The following is a 16,461-nucleotide window of genomic DNA, read 5'->3' as shown; positions in this document are numbered from 1 at the left end:
TCATTACCTCTTCGAACACGGGCTTGAAGTCGGGGTGCCCAGGAAAACCTCCACCGATATCCAAGACCCTCATCTTGTGCCCCAGTTTATTTCCAACATCAAACAAATGTCTGGCGTTGCCTATAGCCTGGCGGAAACCTTCAGTCTTGCTGGTTCCGGAACCCATGTGGAAGCTGGAGGGACGAAATATGGAGAATACATTGAGATGGGAAGACACAGGAAAAATGTAGGGTTAGAAACCAAACATAAATGACTTAAAGGACAGCTGAAGCGAGAGGGATATGGAGGCTGCCATATTTATTTCCTTTTAAGCAATACCAGTTGCTGGACTTTATTATGGGCTTTATTGCTGCTTGCACAGCTGCCTCTGCCTGCCGGTCCCCACAAGTCATGTAATTTGTATCCCCCGGGATTGTGTTGACTGGTGAGTGTTGCCGGCTCACCTGTACGCTTATGCACCTCCTCCTCTGTGTCCCACTCCATAGAAGTACATGTGCTGGTGTCACACGTGGCACAGGAGCCCCCAGCGGCCATGAATAAAGATGCAGAGGAGAAGGATGCTCACCATCAGACATTTGAGCCAGCAACACTTAACCATTTCAGCCCGCGGGGATATTCACCTTATGCATCAGAGCAATTTTCACCTCCCTAATAACTTTATCACTACTTATCACAGTTTATTGATCTATATCTTGTTTTTTCCGCCACTAATTAGGCTTTCTTTGGGTGGTACATTTTGCTAAGAATTATTTTTTTATAAATGCATTTTAACAGGATTAATAAGACTAAAATGGAAAAAAATCATTATTTCTCAGTTTTCGTCCATTATAGCTTTAACATAATCCATGCTACCATAACTAAAACCTATGTATTTTATTTGCTAGTTTGTCTCGGTTATGACACCATTTAAATGTTGTCCCTATAACAATGTATGGCACAATATTTTATTTGGAAACTAGCTGATTGCCCGGCGTTGCCCGGGTATGTATTTGGCTGGTGTTGGCTCTGCATACTTTTTATAACCCTAACACACAATTACTTAAGGACCAAGTATGTGAGCTTTGCTGTCTTTGGTATCAATAATTTGAATTGAAATGAAAAAATCAGATTGGCTGTTTGTGGCTCCACACCCTTTTCTGAATTTGAACCCCAGTCACCCAATAACCAACTGTACCAGGTTTGAGGCCTGTGCCATTAACAGTTTAAGAATGGTAGCAATTAAATATTCCCCTTGAAAAGCAATAGGTGGAGCCTAATTTTGTAGGCTCCACCCACTTTTCTGAATATTAATCCCAGTCACCCAGTGACCAACTGTGCAAAGTTTAAAAACCCTGCCATTAACAATGTAAGAATGGCTGCAGTTTACATTTTCCCAGTGAAATTTGTATTTGTCTCCACCCACTGATGACCCGGCGTTGCCCGGGTATGTATTTGACTGGTGTGGGCTCCGCCCACTTTCTAACCCTAACGCACAAACACTCAATGACTAAGTTTGTGAGATTTGGGGTCCTTGGCATCAATAATTTGTATATTCCCATGGAAATTAAACAAATCAGATAGGCCGTTTGTGGCTCTGCCCCTCTCCAGCATTTGAACCCCAGTCACCCAATGACCAACTGTAGCAGGTTTGAGGCATCTGCTATTAACAGTGTAAAAATGGCAGCAATTTAAATATTCCACTTGAAAATCAACAGGTGAATTTTGATTGGCTATTATAGGCTCCACCCACTTCCCTGAATATTAATCTCAGTCACTCAGTGACCATCTGGGCAAAGTTTGTGAACCCTGCCATAAACAGTGTAAGAAGGGCTGCAGTTTAAACTTTCCCAGTGAAATTTGTTTTTGGCTCCGCCCACTTTTTGTAACCTGGACACAAAGTCACTACTCAATGACCAAGTTTGTGAGCTCTGGGGTCCTTGGCATCAAAAATTTGTATTTTCCCATGAAATGAAACAAATCTGATTCACCGTTTGTGGCTCTGTCCCCTTTTCTGAATTTGAACCCCAGTGACCCAATGGCCAACTGTACCAGGTTTGAGGCTTGTGCCATAAGTGCAAGAATGGCAGCAATTTTAATATTCTCCTTGAAAAGTGACATGTGATTTTTGATTGCCATTTTTAGGCTCCTCCCACCTTTCTGAATCCCAGTCACCCAGTAACCAGCTATGCTAAGTTTAAGAACCCTGTCATTAACAGTGAAGAAGGGCTGCAGTTTACAATTTTCCAGAAAAATCTGTTTTTAACCCCACCCACTTTTTGTAACCTGGACACACAGTCACTACTCAATGACCAAGTTTGTGAGCTTTTGGGTTCGTGGCATCAAAATTGTGCTAATGGAAGCAGTTTATCCAGCAAAGAAATCTGGCTGTTTTTGGCTCTGCACCTTTACTGAATTTGAACATTTTTGCATTTTACCATTGAAATTAAACAAATCTAATTGGCTATTTTTGGCCTGATCCCTTCAGAATTTAAACCCCAGTCTCCCAGTGACTGACTGTAGCAGATTTTAGGCCTCTACCATTAAGAGTGCATGAATGGCAGCAATGTAAATATTCCCCTTGAAAATCAAAAGGTGAATTTTGATTGGCTGCTGTAGGCTCCACCCACTTTTCTGAATATTAGTCCCAGTCACCCAGTGGCCAACTGTGTCACGTTTGAGAACCCTGCCAATAACAGAATGGCTGAAATCAATCTAACAAATCTGATTGGCTGTTTGTGGCTCCACCCCTTTAGTGAATTTGGACCCTAGGCACTCAATGACTGACTGTATCAGGTTTGAGGCCTCTGCCACTAACAGTGTGAGAATGGTAGCAATGGGAATATTCCCCTTGAAAATAAATAGGTACATTTTGATTGCCTGTTGTAGGCTCCACCCACATTTCTGAATATTCATCCCAGTCACCCAGTGGCTAATTGTGTAAAGTTTGGGAACCCTGCCATGTTAAAAATGTAGTTGTTGGCACCGCCCACTTTTTCTAACCTTGACATACAATCACTCAGTTATCAAGTTTATCGGCTTTGGGGTCCTTGGTATCAATACTTTTTATATTCCCATTGAAAAATAAACAAATCTGTCTCTTTTTGGCTCCGCCCCCTTTCCGAATTTGGACCCCAGTCACCCAGCGACCAACTGTACCAGGTTTGAGGAATCTGCTTTTCACACTATAAGAGAATGGTAGCAGATGAAATATTCCCTTTGAAAATCAAAAGGTGAATTTTTATTGGCTGTTGTAGGCTCCACCCACCTTCCAAAATCTTAATCTCAGTCACCCAGTGACCAACTGTGCAAAGTTTGAGAACCCTGCCATTAACAGTGTAAAAATGACTGCAGTTTATATTTTCCCAATAAAAGTTTTTTTGGCTCCGCCCACTTTTTGTGACCTTGACACACACAGTCACTCAATGACCAAGTTTGTGAGCTTTCAGGTTCCTGGCATAAAAAATATGTGAATGGAAGCAGTTTATTCACCAAGGAAATCTGATTGGCTGTATGTGGCCCCGCCCCTTTAGTGAATTTGGACCCCAGTCACCCAATGACCGACTGTAGCAGGTTTGAAGCCTCTGCCATTAAACGTGTAAGAATGGCAGCAGTTTAAATATTCCCCTTGAAAATCAATAGGTGAATTTTGATTGGCTGTTGTAGGCTCCACCCATTTTCTTGATTCTTAATCGTATTCACGCAGTGACCAAGTGTACCAAGTTTGAGAACCCTGCGATTAACAGTCTAAGAATGGCTGCAGTTTACATTTTCCCATTTAAATGAATGGCTGAAATTTGATTGGCTGTTTTATGCTCCACCCACTTTTCCTGGATTTGTAACCTCGGTCACCAAGTGACCAACTGTGCCATGTGTGGGGACTCTGGCTTGATTACTGTGAGAATGGCAGCCTTTTACATTTTTTCCATTGACTTGAATGGGTGAAATCTGATTTGCTGTTTGTAGCTCCTCCCACGTGTGCAGGGGGGCCGCGAGACCCCCAGAACATATTATCCCAGGTAGTAAGGGATCTGTGTACCAAGTTTCATTCAAATCGGTCAAGCCGTTTTCGCGGCTCATACATACACACACACACACATCCGATTTTATATATATAGATAAAGGTGCATTTTTTTCCGTTTTGCGTCCATCACTATTTACAAGCTTATAATTTAAAAAATGTTCATAGTATACCCCTTCAAATGCATATTTAAAAAGTTCAGACCCTTAGGTAACTATTTATGTTTTGTTTTTTTTAATTGTAATTTTTTTTTACCATTAAAAATTTTATTTGGGTAATATTTTGGTGTGGGAAATAAACAGTTCATTTTTAATGTTATTATATGTGTAAATTGTAATGTAAAAAATAAGTAGATGTAGTTTTACTATTTGGCCACAAGATGGCCACCTTGAGTTTATTTTTTTCTCCTTGTGCTTCTCGCTAAGCGGAAGCACAAGGGGGGTGTGGACATTTTTACGTGCAGAAAGACTGAAGCCTCTAGTAAGAGCGCTTCGGTTTTTCTGCTGGAGACACGGATTGGTGATCAGGAACTATGTTCCTGTTCACTGATCCCAGGGCTACCGGTAGACATCACGGGGGCGCGCCCTTCGATTGTGCACGGGGAGCACGACGAAGCGCAGCACCGCAGCAGAACAGCCGCCCAGCGGCAGAAATGGTTAAAGGATACCCGAAGTGACATGTGACATGATGAGATAGACATGTGTATGTACAGTTCCAAGCACACAAATAACTATGCCATGTTCCTTATTTTCTTTCTCTGCCTGAAAGAGTTAAATATCAGGTAAGTAAGTGGCTGACTCAGTCCTGACTCAGACAGGAAGTGACTACAGTGTGACCTTCACTGATAAGCAATTCACACTATAAAACACTTTCCTAGCAGAAAATAGCTTCTGAGAGAAAGAAAGAGATAAAATGGGGAATTTCTTATCAGTGAGGGTCACAGTGTAGTCACCTCCTGTGATGTAAATCCAGGCCTGGATGCCAATGATGTCCCATGACTTCCATCTTATCGTGAATACATAACCTGTTATGAACCAATCATGAGTAACCCAAATTTCAGGCTGGGAACACACTAGGCCAGGCATGGGCAAACTTGGCCCTCCAGCTGTTGAGGAACTACAAGCCCCACAATGCATTGTAGGAGTCTGACAGCCACAGCCGTGACTCAAAGGCTAATGCATTGTGGGATTTGTAGTTCCTTAACAGCTGGAGGACCAAGTTTGCCCCTGCCTGCACTAGGCGTTGCATGAAAGGTTGTGTTTTGCTGCATATGCGTATGTGCGTTTTTGTGTCATAATGAAGTGCGTTTTGAGTGCGTATGCGTTTCTCACATGCCTTTTGCTTGCATTTTACTGCGCTTTTCTTTTGCACATATGGGGCTTGATTCACACAAAGCCGTGATATGCTTAGCGCGCGGGTTAGCTCGCGTACAGGTTTGCGCGCATAATAGTAAAGGTTTGCGCGCATTAACGTCCCCGTTCACACGCTAAATATTAGCAATGAGTCACAGCGCAAGTGTATCCTTCTTCTGGTATGTAATTTTACACTCCACCACCTGTGTGCACTCAAAGTGCAAACAAAGCAGACAGGGATGCTTTTAGTGGAAAAATAACTGTTCTTTTATTGCTGGATAAAACAGGGCAATACAGGTGATTCGAGGTAGCACACTTACTTTCAGAGGGTCCTAATCCACTTAGGACTCTCCCTTGGCATGTAACGCTTCCCACCCAATGTGGTACTCAGAACCTCACAAATCGACCCTTGTTCAGTGCTGCCCGCTCTTGTTGTCCCGACTAGTTTCGGCGATTGCCATCATCAGGGGATTTAAAAAAAACAAAACACACACTAACCCATATTTTAGCATGTGAATGGGCAAGTTAATGCGCACAAAACTTTACTATTATGCACGCAAACCTGTACGCGCGTTAAGCATATCACGGCCGTAATATCATTTATCATGGCTTTGTGGATCAAGCCCATGAATCGCAAGTGCGGGTTCAAGCGTTTTGTATGTGTTTCTGATATGCGTTTTATGCCAATTTGTTGGAATGTGGCCAGTATAAAAACAAGTTTTCGATGTCCACTCTGGTTTATCACTAGGAAGTCAACAGGAAGCAGAAATACATCATCAATTCATCATTTCTATACAAAAGGGCATGAGAAACGAAATAAAAACGCTATACCTCTGCGTCGCGTACGTTAAAAAGGGGCGCTGGGAAAAAAGGGCACAGGGTTTTAAACGATAAGCATGGATAACGTTTAAAAATGAATTGTACTGTATTTCGTTTAAAATTAATGTTTTATAAAGTTATAAATCATTAAATAATGTGCATGAAATCGGCAATTGTAAAAACGTTAATCATCCGTTTAAATAGTGAAACGTATAATAACGCTTTAAAAATTTTTTATTAAGTAACCCTCCCTGTACCTACCCCTAACCCCTAGACCGCCCTGTTGGTGCCTAAACCTAAGACCCCCCTGTTGGTGCCTAAACCTAAGACCCCCCTGTTGGAGCCTAAACCTAAGACCCCCCTGTTGGAGCCTAAACCTAAGACCCCCCTGTTGGTGCCTAAACCTAAGACCCCCCTGTTGGTGCCTAAACCTAAGACCCCCCTGTTGGTGCCTAAACCTAAGACCCCCCTGTTGGTGCCTAAACCTAAGACCCCCCTGTTGGTGCCTAAACCTAAGACCCCCTGGTGGTGCCTAAACCTAAGACCCCCCTGGTGGTGCCTAAACCTAAGACCCCCCTGATGGTGCCTAAACCTAAGACCCTCCTTAGTGATCACTGTATTGTGTGTAGAATAATGTTTTAAAAACAGTAAGGGATAAAATATATTACAATTTACGTTGCGTACTGATCGCTTTGTTTCGTGAATAATAATGTTTTACAAACAGTAAGGGATAACATTTAAAATAATGTTTTATTGAAATAGGAAACGTAAATCATCACAAGCAGTTATAAAACATGAAAAATCTTCGGGCGCCGTTGGAAAACATTATTATTCTCTGGTGCCCTTTTCTCCAGTTCGGCGCCCAGTAAACAATAATTATTATGGGAGTGAATGGCGGCGCCCGATTTGTCCACTAGCCACCTGCGCCCTTTTTTACTGTTTCCCTCTGCGTCACCATTGACATACATTATGTGCGGTTTAGATGTGTTTTGGAAAAATATGCAGCAAGTTCTGCATTTCAAAGACACACGTTGCAGAACGCAAAAAAATGGGGTTTTTGCAATGCGGCCAATTGACTTACATGATGCGCGTTAACGCTAGCGTTTCTGCCTAGTGTGTTCCTACCCTTAGATTGCATTATTCACGGAGGTCCAGAATGTTGCACAATCTCCTCTAGCATGGCTCCTAATTGTCCCTCTTTCAGAGGGACAGTCCCTCTTTGGTAGCCCTGTCCACCTGTCCCTCTTTCCTCCTCATTTGTCCCTCTGTCAGGACTTTGTCCCTCTTTCTATGTAATTATATATATTTCTCTACTAAAAATATGTTTGATTGACTCTAAACTTTATTCCAATTGTTTAAATTGATATATTACTTCATTTTAAAATGTTAAAATAAAGGAAAATGGACCAGGATAAAAAGGACCAATGTGGTTTGAATTATAAAACAACATATTTTTTTAATGAAATCTTTTCGTATGCATGACTAGGGGTGTTGCGGGGGCTTGATTAGGGGTGTGGCAGGGGTGTGGCTTAACTGTCCCTTTTTCTCATCTCAAAAAGTTGGGAGTAATGCTCTAGGCAGCTTCACATTTTTGGAATCGGGCACAAGGAATGAAAAAGATGGTGACAGTGACGTACCTCACTCCAGTTACGAAAACATTTAGACTCTTGGCCAACTTCAGAAGGTGCTCACAGTTCTCCAAAGGGGCTCCAAACTTCTTGCTAAGGCAAGAGACTGACCCATTATCATCAGTTCGGATACGGAGAATCATTCTGCATGAAAGAAAAATCATCAACCTTTCAGTCTCTAAATTAGGCAGATATTAAAGAGTCCACTCTTAAAGGGAACTCTGAGTAAGAGGACTACGGAGGCTGCCATCTTCATTCTCTAATAAAAAATGCCGCTTGCCTGACTTCTGCGCTGATGCTCCGCCTCTAATACTATAAGCCACTGACCCAGAACGAGCATGCAGCTCAGATGCTGTACCCGGTAATTCCTGTCTGGGATTCGGCCAACAGGAAGTGGCACTCACTTCCTGTTGAGCAATCGATGACGCGCAGAAGAGTCATTCTAAAATATGATTCCATGCATGTGCGATGCTGAAAACTCTGGAGGGTTTTTTAAAGACACGCGCGTTAAGATAGACTCAGGCCTCATTCACATCATACGCGCTTCCGTGCGGGTATGGAATCGCGTATGATGTGCTGAAACGCAGGAACGGCAGAAGGGCATAGACTGCCCTTCTACCGTTCACATCTACTGCGCTCCGTAGCAGTACGATGCACTGGGAAGCGCTTGCGTACTGCTGGCTGCATTTTGCTCGGAAGCGCAGAGCTGATCCCATCAGTGTCAATGGATGGGATCAGCAGCGCAGCGGGCAGCAGCGCAGATGGCGTGTGATCGGATGCGCTGCGTTCGGATCGCACGGCCATCTGCACTCCTCAGATGTGAACAAGGCCTTACATGACTTTTAGTCAGATACAGATCACCACAGGTCGCCGCAGGAGCTGCACGGCAACGTAAGTTTTCACGCAGTTTAGATAGGGCAATTCTATCACAGCATACCGCAACGTGGGGAGTGTGAACTCCACACCGCAACGTGGGGAGTGTGAACTCCACCATAAACATTAATTGGCCAAGGGCGTGGTGCAGTAAATTTACCACACCACACCGCCCCAGTGTGAAAGGACCCTTAAAGAGAGTCTGAAGCGAGAATAAATCTCGCTTCAGACCTCATAGATAGCAGGGGCATGTGTGCCCCTGCTAAACCGCCGCTATCCCGCGGCTTAACGGGGTCCCTTCACCCCCAAATCCGCCTCCGTGTAGCGGGGGAGCGCTTCCTGGTTGGGGCAGGGCTAACCGCCGCAGCCCTGCCCCACGCGCGTCTGTCAGCGCGTATCTCCGCCTCTCCCCCGCCCCTCTCAGTCTTCCTTCACTGAGAGGGGCGGGGGAGAGGCGGCGATGCGCGGCTGATAGACGCGACTGGAGGCAGGGCTGAAGCCGTTAGCCTTGCCTCCAGGAGCGACCAAGTCTGCGACCAAGTGTCGCAGTGGGGGGGGGTTGGGGGTGAAGGGACCCCTGTTTAGCGGCGCTATAGCGGCGGTTTAGCAGGGGCACACGTGCCCCTGCTAACTATCAGCTCTGAAGCGACATTTATTCTCGCTTCAGAGTCTCTTTAAAGCGGAACTCTGAAGATCGTTTTAAAACAAACAGATTCACTTACCTGGGGCTTCTGCAAGCCCCCAAAAGCCGTCCTGTGCCACGCCCGTCCTCCACGATCCTCCGTTCCCCGCCGCCAGCTACTTTTAGTATAAACGCTGGGCCACTGTGCCTGCGCAGCTCTGGCCATGCGTATCCTTCACATTCCAGTCCGCAATAGCGCTATTGCAGACAGGAACACAGAAAAAGGATACACTTGGCAGGCGACTTACAAGTTGAGGAATGAAACAGAGCGGCGGCAGGGAACGGAGGATCATGGAGGACCAGAGTGGGACAGGACAGCTGCCGGGAGCTTGCAGAAGCCCCAGGTAAGTAAAACGGTTTGTTTTAAAATGATCCTCGGTTCCGTTTTAAGCTCAGAATGACAGTCAGGCAACTGGCATTATTTATAAGGAAAGGGAGATGTAAGGCTCTGTATTCCTCTTCAGATTACCTTTAAAACAGAAATATTCTTACTTAAATAAATATATTTGGCTGGAGCCAGTGTACTGGTTGATGGCTCTGCCTCTGACACATGACACCTGGGTTCAAATCTTGGCTCTTCCTGTTCAGTAAGTCTGCATCTATTCAGTAAGGAGTCATTGGGCAAGCCTCCCTAACACTGCTACTGCCTATAGAGTGCACCCTAGTGGCTGCAGCTCTGGTGCTTTGAGTCCTCCAGGAGAAAAGTGCAATATAAATGCTCTGTGTCTTGTATCAAGACATTTAAGGACCAATTTACTTTTTTTGATGCATTTTTGGAGATTGATGGATAACTAGATGTATGGGGCCCAAGGAGAGTCTGTGGCCCAAACAGTGGCAGTGCCACGTCATGGGTCCCAGGTAGTGGCAATTATGCCGTGGCCCCTTTAGGCTGCAGGAGCTGTGCAGGCAGTTGTTGCAGGCTTGTCCCTCATTCCCCCTGACGCATTACTGGAGGAAACGCGTCGGAGCAGGAGGGAGGATCTAATGGCCCCAAAACTGCACTGTGGCTCCTCCCCCATAAACTGTGTACAGAGGGCATGGAGAGCACTACTATAAAGGGAGCACTATTATAACTGGGAGGGGGAGCAACAGAAGAAACTACTGGAAAAGCGGGTCAGATATGTTGGGATTCTACCACTGCTAATTCAGTTTCTAGAGGTGCACATACATTACTCGATATTGTGGCCAAATCGACCCTATCAAATAGGTAGAGAATTGGGGCCACAGCATGGTGGCCGGATCAATTCCTTCAATTGATTTCCAACTAAAATGGGTCAAACGGATGGATTGAAAATGGTGAAAAAATCTTGGTTGCAAGAGCTTGATTGGTTGCTTGCCGGTAAAGGGGTTTGCTAATCGCTATTACAACAACCTACGGACACAAAAGACTGGTGTTCCTCCAAGTGTATATGGCCTCAATTCACTAAGCTTATCTCCTGTCTTTAATAACTCTTCTAGAGTTGTTACCATGGTGATAAGGCATGTAGTATTCAGGAAACATTTTACCTCAGGCAAACCTAAAGTTAAATCTTCTTTCTAAGTTAACTCTTCAATCCTTAAAATAACTCCAGAGTTAAAGACAGGCTGTTTATTAGCTGCATGTGAAAATAACTACAGAGGAGGTAAATTAACTACAGAGGAGGTAAATTAACTACAGAGGAGGTAAAATAACTACAGAGGAGGTAACTTAACTACAGAGGAGGTAACTTAACTACAGAGGAGGTAACTTAACTACAGAGGAGGTAACTTAAGGAATGAAGAGATAAGATAACTCTCTCTTATGTGAAGGTACGTTTTCTCTTTAAAAACACACGATTGGTTCGCACGATGGCCAGGGGCCCCGGACCTCTCTCACTGGCCGGGGCCCCAAGGCCAATGCGCGATACCTGGAGGGGAGTGCAGGTGGGCCTGGACCTCTCACACCCAGGCTCTGGACCTCTCACATCCAGAAAACCCACCAACACTGCCTCCATACTGAATGCTAAATTCGACACACACAAGCAATAGAAGAGCCAGTGAGAGAGGTCCGGGGCCCCTGGCCATCGTGCGAACCAATCGTGTGTTTTTAAAGGTTTTTTTTCAGCTCTAGGACATGGCGGACAGGTGAGCGGTTAGGGAGGGACCCCTGTGGGAGGGATGCCTGCACGGGGCGGTCCTGCTAGCGACACAATCTTGCGATTTGCGTCCAACTGAAGCCTCCCACCTGAATGCTAATGGCTGCTAGATGTGGTATGGCAGGTAAAGGGTGTATGACAGTGCATCCTGATTGGCTGACGAGCACCTGCTGACGACTCAAATGTAGCTGCATGCATGTATTGCTGTGTTCTATTGCTTGTGTGTGTCGTACGTTTTCTCTTGCCTTATTATCTCCAGCATGATCTTAGTGAATTGATGCCAATGTGTCCCCCTGTGACCATGACCTATATGCAATTCACTTTTTCTTCTGAGTTTTCTCCTAGGTGATATTTTTACACCTTGCCATAAAATGCCTTTTAAACCACCAGCAAGTAATACAATATTCAAAATAATTTTGATAGTACTTTACCGACTTTTGAGTTTTTTTCAATTGTAAAATGCTGAAAGTGACCCAGAGATGAATAAAGCTTCTGTTTTTTACTTACCCAGGGCTTCCTCCAGACCCATTAGCATGGCCGTGTCCCTCACTATCCTTCCGAAGTCCTTCTGGAATCCTCCGTGCAGCCGCAATCAAACCCCGGTACGTGTCACTCAGTCTGAGTGAGTGACGTCAACTGGGGCCTTACACACATGCGCAGAAGGCCTGGGGCTCACCGCGGCTGAACGGGAGATTGCAGGAGGACGGCGAGGGACACAGCCATGCTTATGAGGCTGGAGGAAGCCCCGGGTAAGTAAAAAACGGAAGCTTTATTCATCTCTGGGTCACTTTAAGGACCTGTTTCCACTTGAGATGTGCAGCGGCACTTCCTGGTCTGCAGGTGCACAGACAATTCCCATCAGCCGTGCCATGCGCACCCTCCGCAAGTAAACAGACGGCAATGTCGGCCGAGTCGCTAGGGCAAGCGATTTGGTCGGTAGCGCCATTGTTTCCTATGGCAGAGTTTCCCCGCGCGATTTGCCTGTGGGGAAACTGCGAATTTGTCGCAGAAGCCGCGCTAGTGGAAACGGGCCCTAAAAGTTATTTTAAAGCAAATATGAAAATTGTCTTCCAGAAGATGACTCAGGAGAAAAATGTAATTACATATGGGCCCATGCGCAGTATTAAAGGCTCGCCTCTCCCATGGCACGACTACTGTTCTCCTCCCGTTTTTGCTGTCACCGTGATTCCGGGTCACACTGGCACATCGTGTGACATCATTACACGCACCGAGTCAGGTGGTACAGGTGCTCACAGGGATGCCAAATGCCGGAGGAGGCCTGGAGTTGTGCTGGCTGACAGGTGAAAATTTAGCACTAAGCATGGGCACGGGGAAAGGGGTGGTGTTGGCACTTATATGCATGCCGGGGGCTGCCCGGCAAGTGGTGTAGGAAAGACAACTTCCAAAAAATGTCATACTGAATTTGCATAAAAGTCAAGAATCTGTCTAACGGTCGATCTGGCCATACATCGATTGACTACTCAAATGATCACTTAAAGGAAGGCTGAGATAAACAAAGCCTCAGGTTTTATACTTACCTGGAGCTTCCTTCAACCAAGTCCAGGGACCGAGCGGCCTCAAGGGGGCTAGAGGAAGCCCCAGGTAAGTAGAAAACCTGAGACATAGTTCGTCTCATGTACACTTTAAGTTTAGGTGGATTCTTACTACAGAAGTGATGGCTCATTGGCTGCCAGATTATTGTAGTTCTATGCAAATAGCGGGAGGGTAGAATTCCCTTGTCTGGCCTGTTCACTTACTCGGCATTGGGGTGATTATCTGCCACTTTCTCCAGCTCGCTCTCACAATCAAACGTCATCCTGGTCACTCCATGTGCGGCCGCGTGTCGGATGTGAGAGGCCTGCTTGCAGGTGTTGGCATAGATGATATCGGTGGCTGGGATTCCCATTCCCAGGATCATACTTATTTCAGCCTGGAGATGAGAGAACACCTAGATTTTTAAGAGCTATTCCACCTTTAAAATGTATCTTAATTTTTGTTAACGCCCAACTAAACCCAAAATTAAGCAAGGTACGTTTTAATTTTCATGATTTTTGTATTTTATAGAAGCAAAAAAGTGGATGGAATACGTGTTTCAAAACCCTTTTCTTCTCTCGTCCAGAGCACCCAACACCAAAGTGCGCCCCTCTATCCCTCCCACCCCAGCCGTCACACACTGATTGCTATTAGACTAAGAGGCGTCCCAAGGCCCCCAACACCTTAATCTCTAGTTATCTGGCTTGCAGTCACTGCCATGTATATCCTTTTTTTATTTCTCTCTGCTTCAAACACAATAGGGAAATGATAGCTGAGTGAGTTGTGCGCCCCCTCCTACACTGCGCCCTGAGGCTGGAGCCTCTCTCACCTCTGCTCTGTGTTAATTTCCACTCCCTACTGCCAAAGCCTACTGTCCCTCCCATAGCAAACATCCCCTAGACCAGTGGTTCTCAACCTTTTCAGCCCATGCACTGTACCCCTCTTTGTGGGTCATCCCTAAGCAAATGTGCTTCCTACCGAAGAAAGCGTGCTGCGGCCAACAAGTTGGCATGGCCATTACATGATGTGGGTGGAGCCAAATATTAGTGAAATACAGGTAGTCCCCGATTAACAAACAAATGAGACTGTGTCCATTCTTAACCTGAATCCATTCTCTTTTGTCCCTTTCTGTTCTCCCTCTGCCTCTTTTGTCCCCCTGTGTCACCTCAGTTTGTGCCTCATTTGTCCCCCTCTATGTCACTTCATTTCCCCGTATTATCTCTGTTATCCCTGTGCCACTTTTGTCCTCCTCTATGTCCCCCTGTGTCACCTCTTGTCCTCCTGTCCTAGCTAGGTATAGGTGCCACTGTATAGGTATACAGGAATAGGTCCCCCAGTATAGGTAGGTCCCCCAGTATAGGTAGCAAGGCATAGGTGCCCCCAGTATAGGTCTCCAGCCATAGGTGCCCCCAGTATAGGTACAGGTGCCCCCAGTATAGATAGACAGGTACAGGTGGTGCCCCAGTGTAAGTAGCGAGCTATAGGTGCTCCAGTATAGATCGCGAGGTACAGGTGGTGCCCCAGAATAGATAGCGAGGTACAAGTGGTGCCCCAGAATAGATAGCCAAGTACAAGTGGTGCCCCAGAATAGATAGCCAAGTACAGGTGGTGCCCCTGAATAAATAGCCAAATACAGATGGTGCCCCAGTGTAAGTAGTGAGCTATAGGTGCCCCAGAATAGATAGCCAGGTACAGATGGTGCCCCAGTGTAAGTAGTGAGCTATAGGTGCTCCAGTATAGATAGACAGGTACAGGTGGTGCCCCAGTGTAAGTAGTGAGCTATAGGTGCCCCAGAATAGATAGCCAGGTACAGATGGTGCCCCAGTGTAAGTAGTGAGCTATAGGTGCCCCAGAATAGATAGACAGGTACAGGTGGTGCCCCAGTGTAAGTAGTGAGCTATAGGTGCTCCAGTATAGATAGCCAGGTACAGATGGTGCCCCAGTGTAAGTAGTGAGCTATAGGTGCCCCAGAATAGATAGACAGGTACAGGTGGTGCCCCAGTGTAAGTAGTGAGCTATAGGTGCTCCAGAATAGATAGACAGGTACAGGTGGTGCCCCAGTGTAAGTAGTGAGCTATAGGTGCCCCAGAATAGATAGACAGGTACAGATGGTGCCCCAGTGTAAGTAGTGAGCTATAGGTGCCCCAGAATAGATAGACAGGTACAGGTGGTGCCCCAGTGTAAGTAGTGAGCTATAGGTGCTCCAGTATAGATAGCCAGGTACAGATGGTGCCCCAGTGTAAGTAGTGAGCTATAGGTGCCCCAGAATAGATAGTCAGGTACAGATGGTGCCCCAGTGTAAGTAGTGACCTATAGGTGCCCCAGAATAGATAGTCAGGTACAGATGGTGCCCCAGTGTAAGTAGTGAGCTATAGGTGCCCCAGAATAGATAGCCAGGTACAGATGGTGCCCCAGTGTAAGTAGTGAGCTATAGGTGCCCCAGAATAGATAGCCAGGTACAGATGGTGCCCCAGTGTAGGTAGTGAGCTATAGGTGCCCCAGAACAGATAGCCAGGTACAGGGGGTGCCCCAGTGTAAGTAGTGAGCTATAGGTGCCCCAGAATAGATAGCCAGGTACAGGGGGTGCCCCAGTGTAGGTAGTGAGCTATAGGTGCTTCAGTATAGATAGCCAGGTACAGGGGGTGCCCCAGTGTAGGTAGTGAGCTATAGGTGCCCCAGAATAGATAGCCAAGTACAGATGGTGCCCCAGTGTAAGTAGTGAGCTATAGGTGCCCCAGAATAGATAGCCAGGTACAGGGGGTGCCCCAGTGTAGGTAGTGAGCTATAGGTGCTCCAGTATAGATAGCCAGGTGGTACCCCAGTATAATCTTACATAGCCCCATTCCCACACAGACTCCTCTCAGTGGGCTCTATTCCTCTGCGCTCTACTCTTCTTGCTGCATCCTCCCGCTATGGTTACTTCCGGCATCACCTCTGACGGCATGAGAGGTTGCCGGTAACCATGGCGACAGGACGCGAGGCAGCGACAGGAGGAGAGCCCAGCGAGAGAAGTCCACATGGGAACGGGGCTAAGTAAGTTACTGCGCCCCTTGCCACTGACACTGCCTGCCACTTCTCCCCTGGGAGCAAGATCCACCATTTTGTCTGTGGCCCCTGGGGGACCCCCACACAGGTGCCAATTAGTGTTGGGCGAACAGTGTTCGCCACTGTTCGGGTTCTGCAGAACATCACCCTGTTCGGGTGATGTTCGAGTTCGGCCGAACACCTGACGGTGCTCGGCCAAACCGTTCGGCCATATGGCCGAACTAAGAGCGCATGGCCGAACGTTCCCCGAACGTTCGGCTAGCGCTGTGATTGGCCGAACGGGTCACGTGGTTCGGACCCGAACGCGCTCTGATTGGCCGAACGGTCACGTGGTTCGGGTAAATAAATACCCGAACCACGTCATATCTCCGCCATTTGTCTGTGGGTTTAGCTTTGGGTAGGCAGGCAGGGTAGTTCG

The 16,461-nt window shown here is 46.4% G+C and overlaps 1 protein-coding gene across 3 annotated transcripts in view; it reads right to left on the bottom strand.

Moving 5' to 3' along the window:
* The window catches only part of LOC137543587 (ornithine decarboxylase-like), a 91,202-nt gene that overhangs the window by 5,602 nt on the left and 69,139 nt on the right, over positions 1-16,461 (bottom strand). For all 3 annotated transcript variants that reach the window (XM_068264691.1, XM_068264699.1, XM_068264705.1), the window contains 3 exons: positions 13,223-13,395; positions 7,806-7,940; positions 8-173 (listed from right to left, as the gene is read on the bottom strand). In XM_068264691.1, coding sequence (XP_068120792.1) covers positions 8-173; positions 7,806-7,940; positions 13,223-13,395 — 474 coding nt within the window. The remainder of the gene's footprint in view (positions 1-7; positions 174-7,805; positions 7,941-13,222; positions 13,396-16,461) is intronic.

Source organism: Hyperolius riggenbachi, chromosome 2, assembly GCF_040937935.1.
Source record: "Hyperolius riggenbachi isolate aHypRig1 chromosome 2, aHypRig1.pri, whole genome shotgun sequence".
Classification (NCBI taxonomy): Eukaryota; Metazoa; Chordata; class Amphibia; order Anura; family Hyperoliidae; genus Hyperolius; species Hyperolius riggenbachi.
Note: the sequence above shows the minus strand (reverse complement) of the source record. Positions and strands in the feature narration are given on the sequence as shown.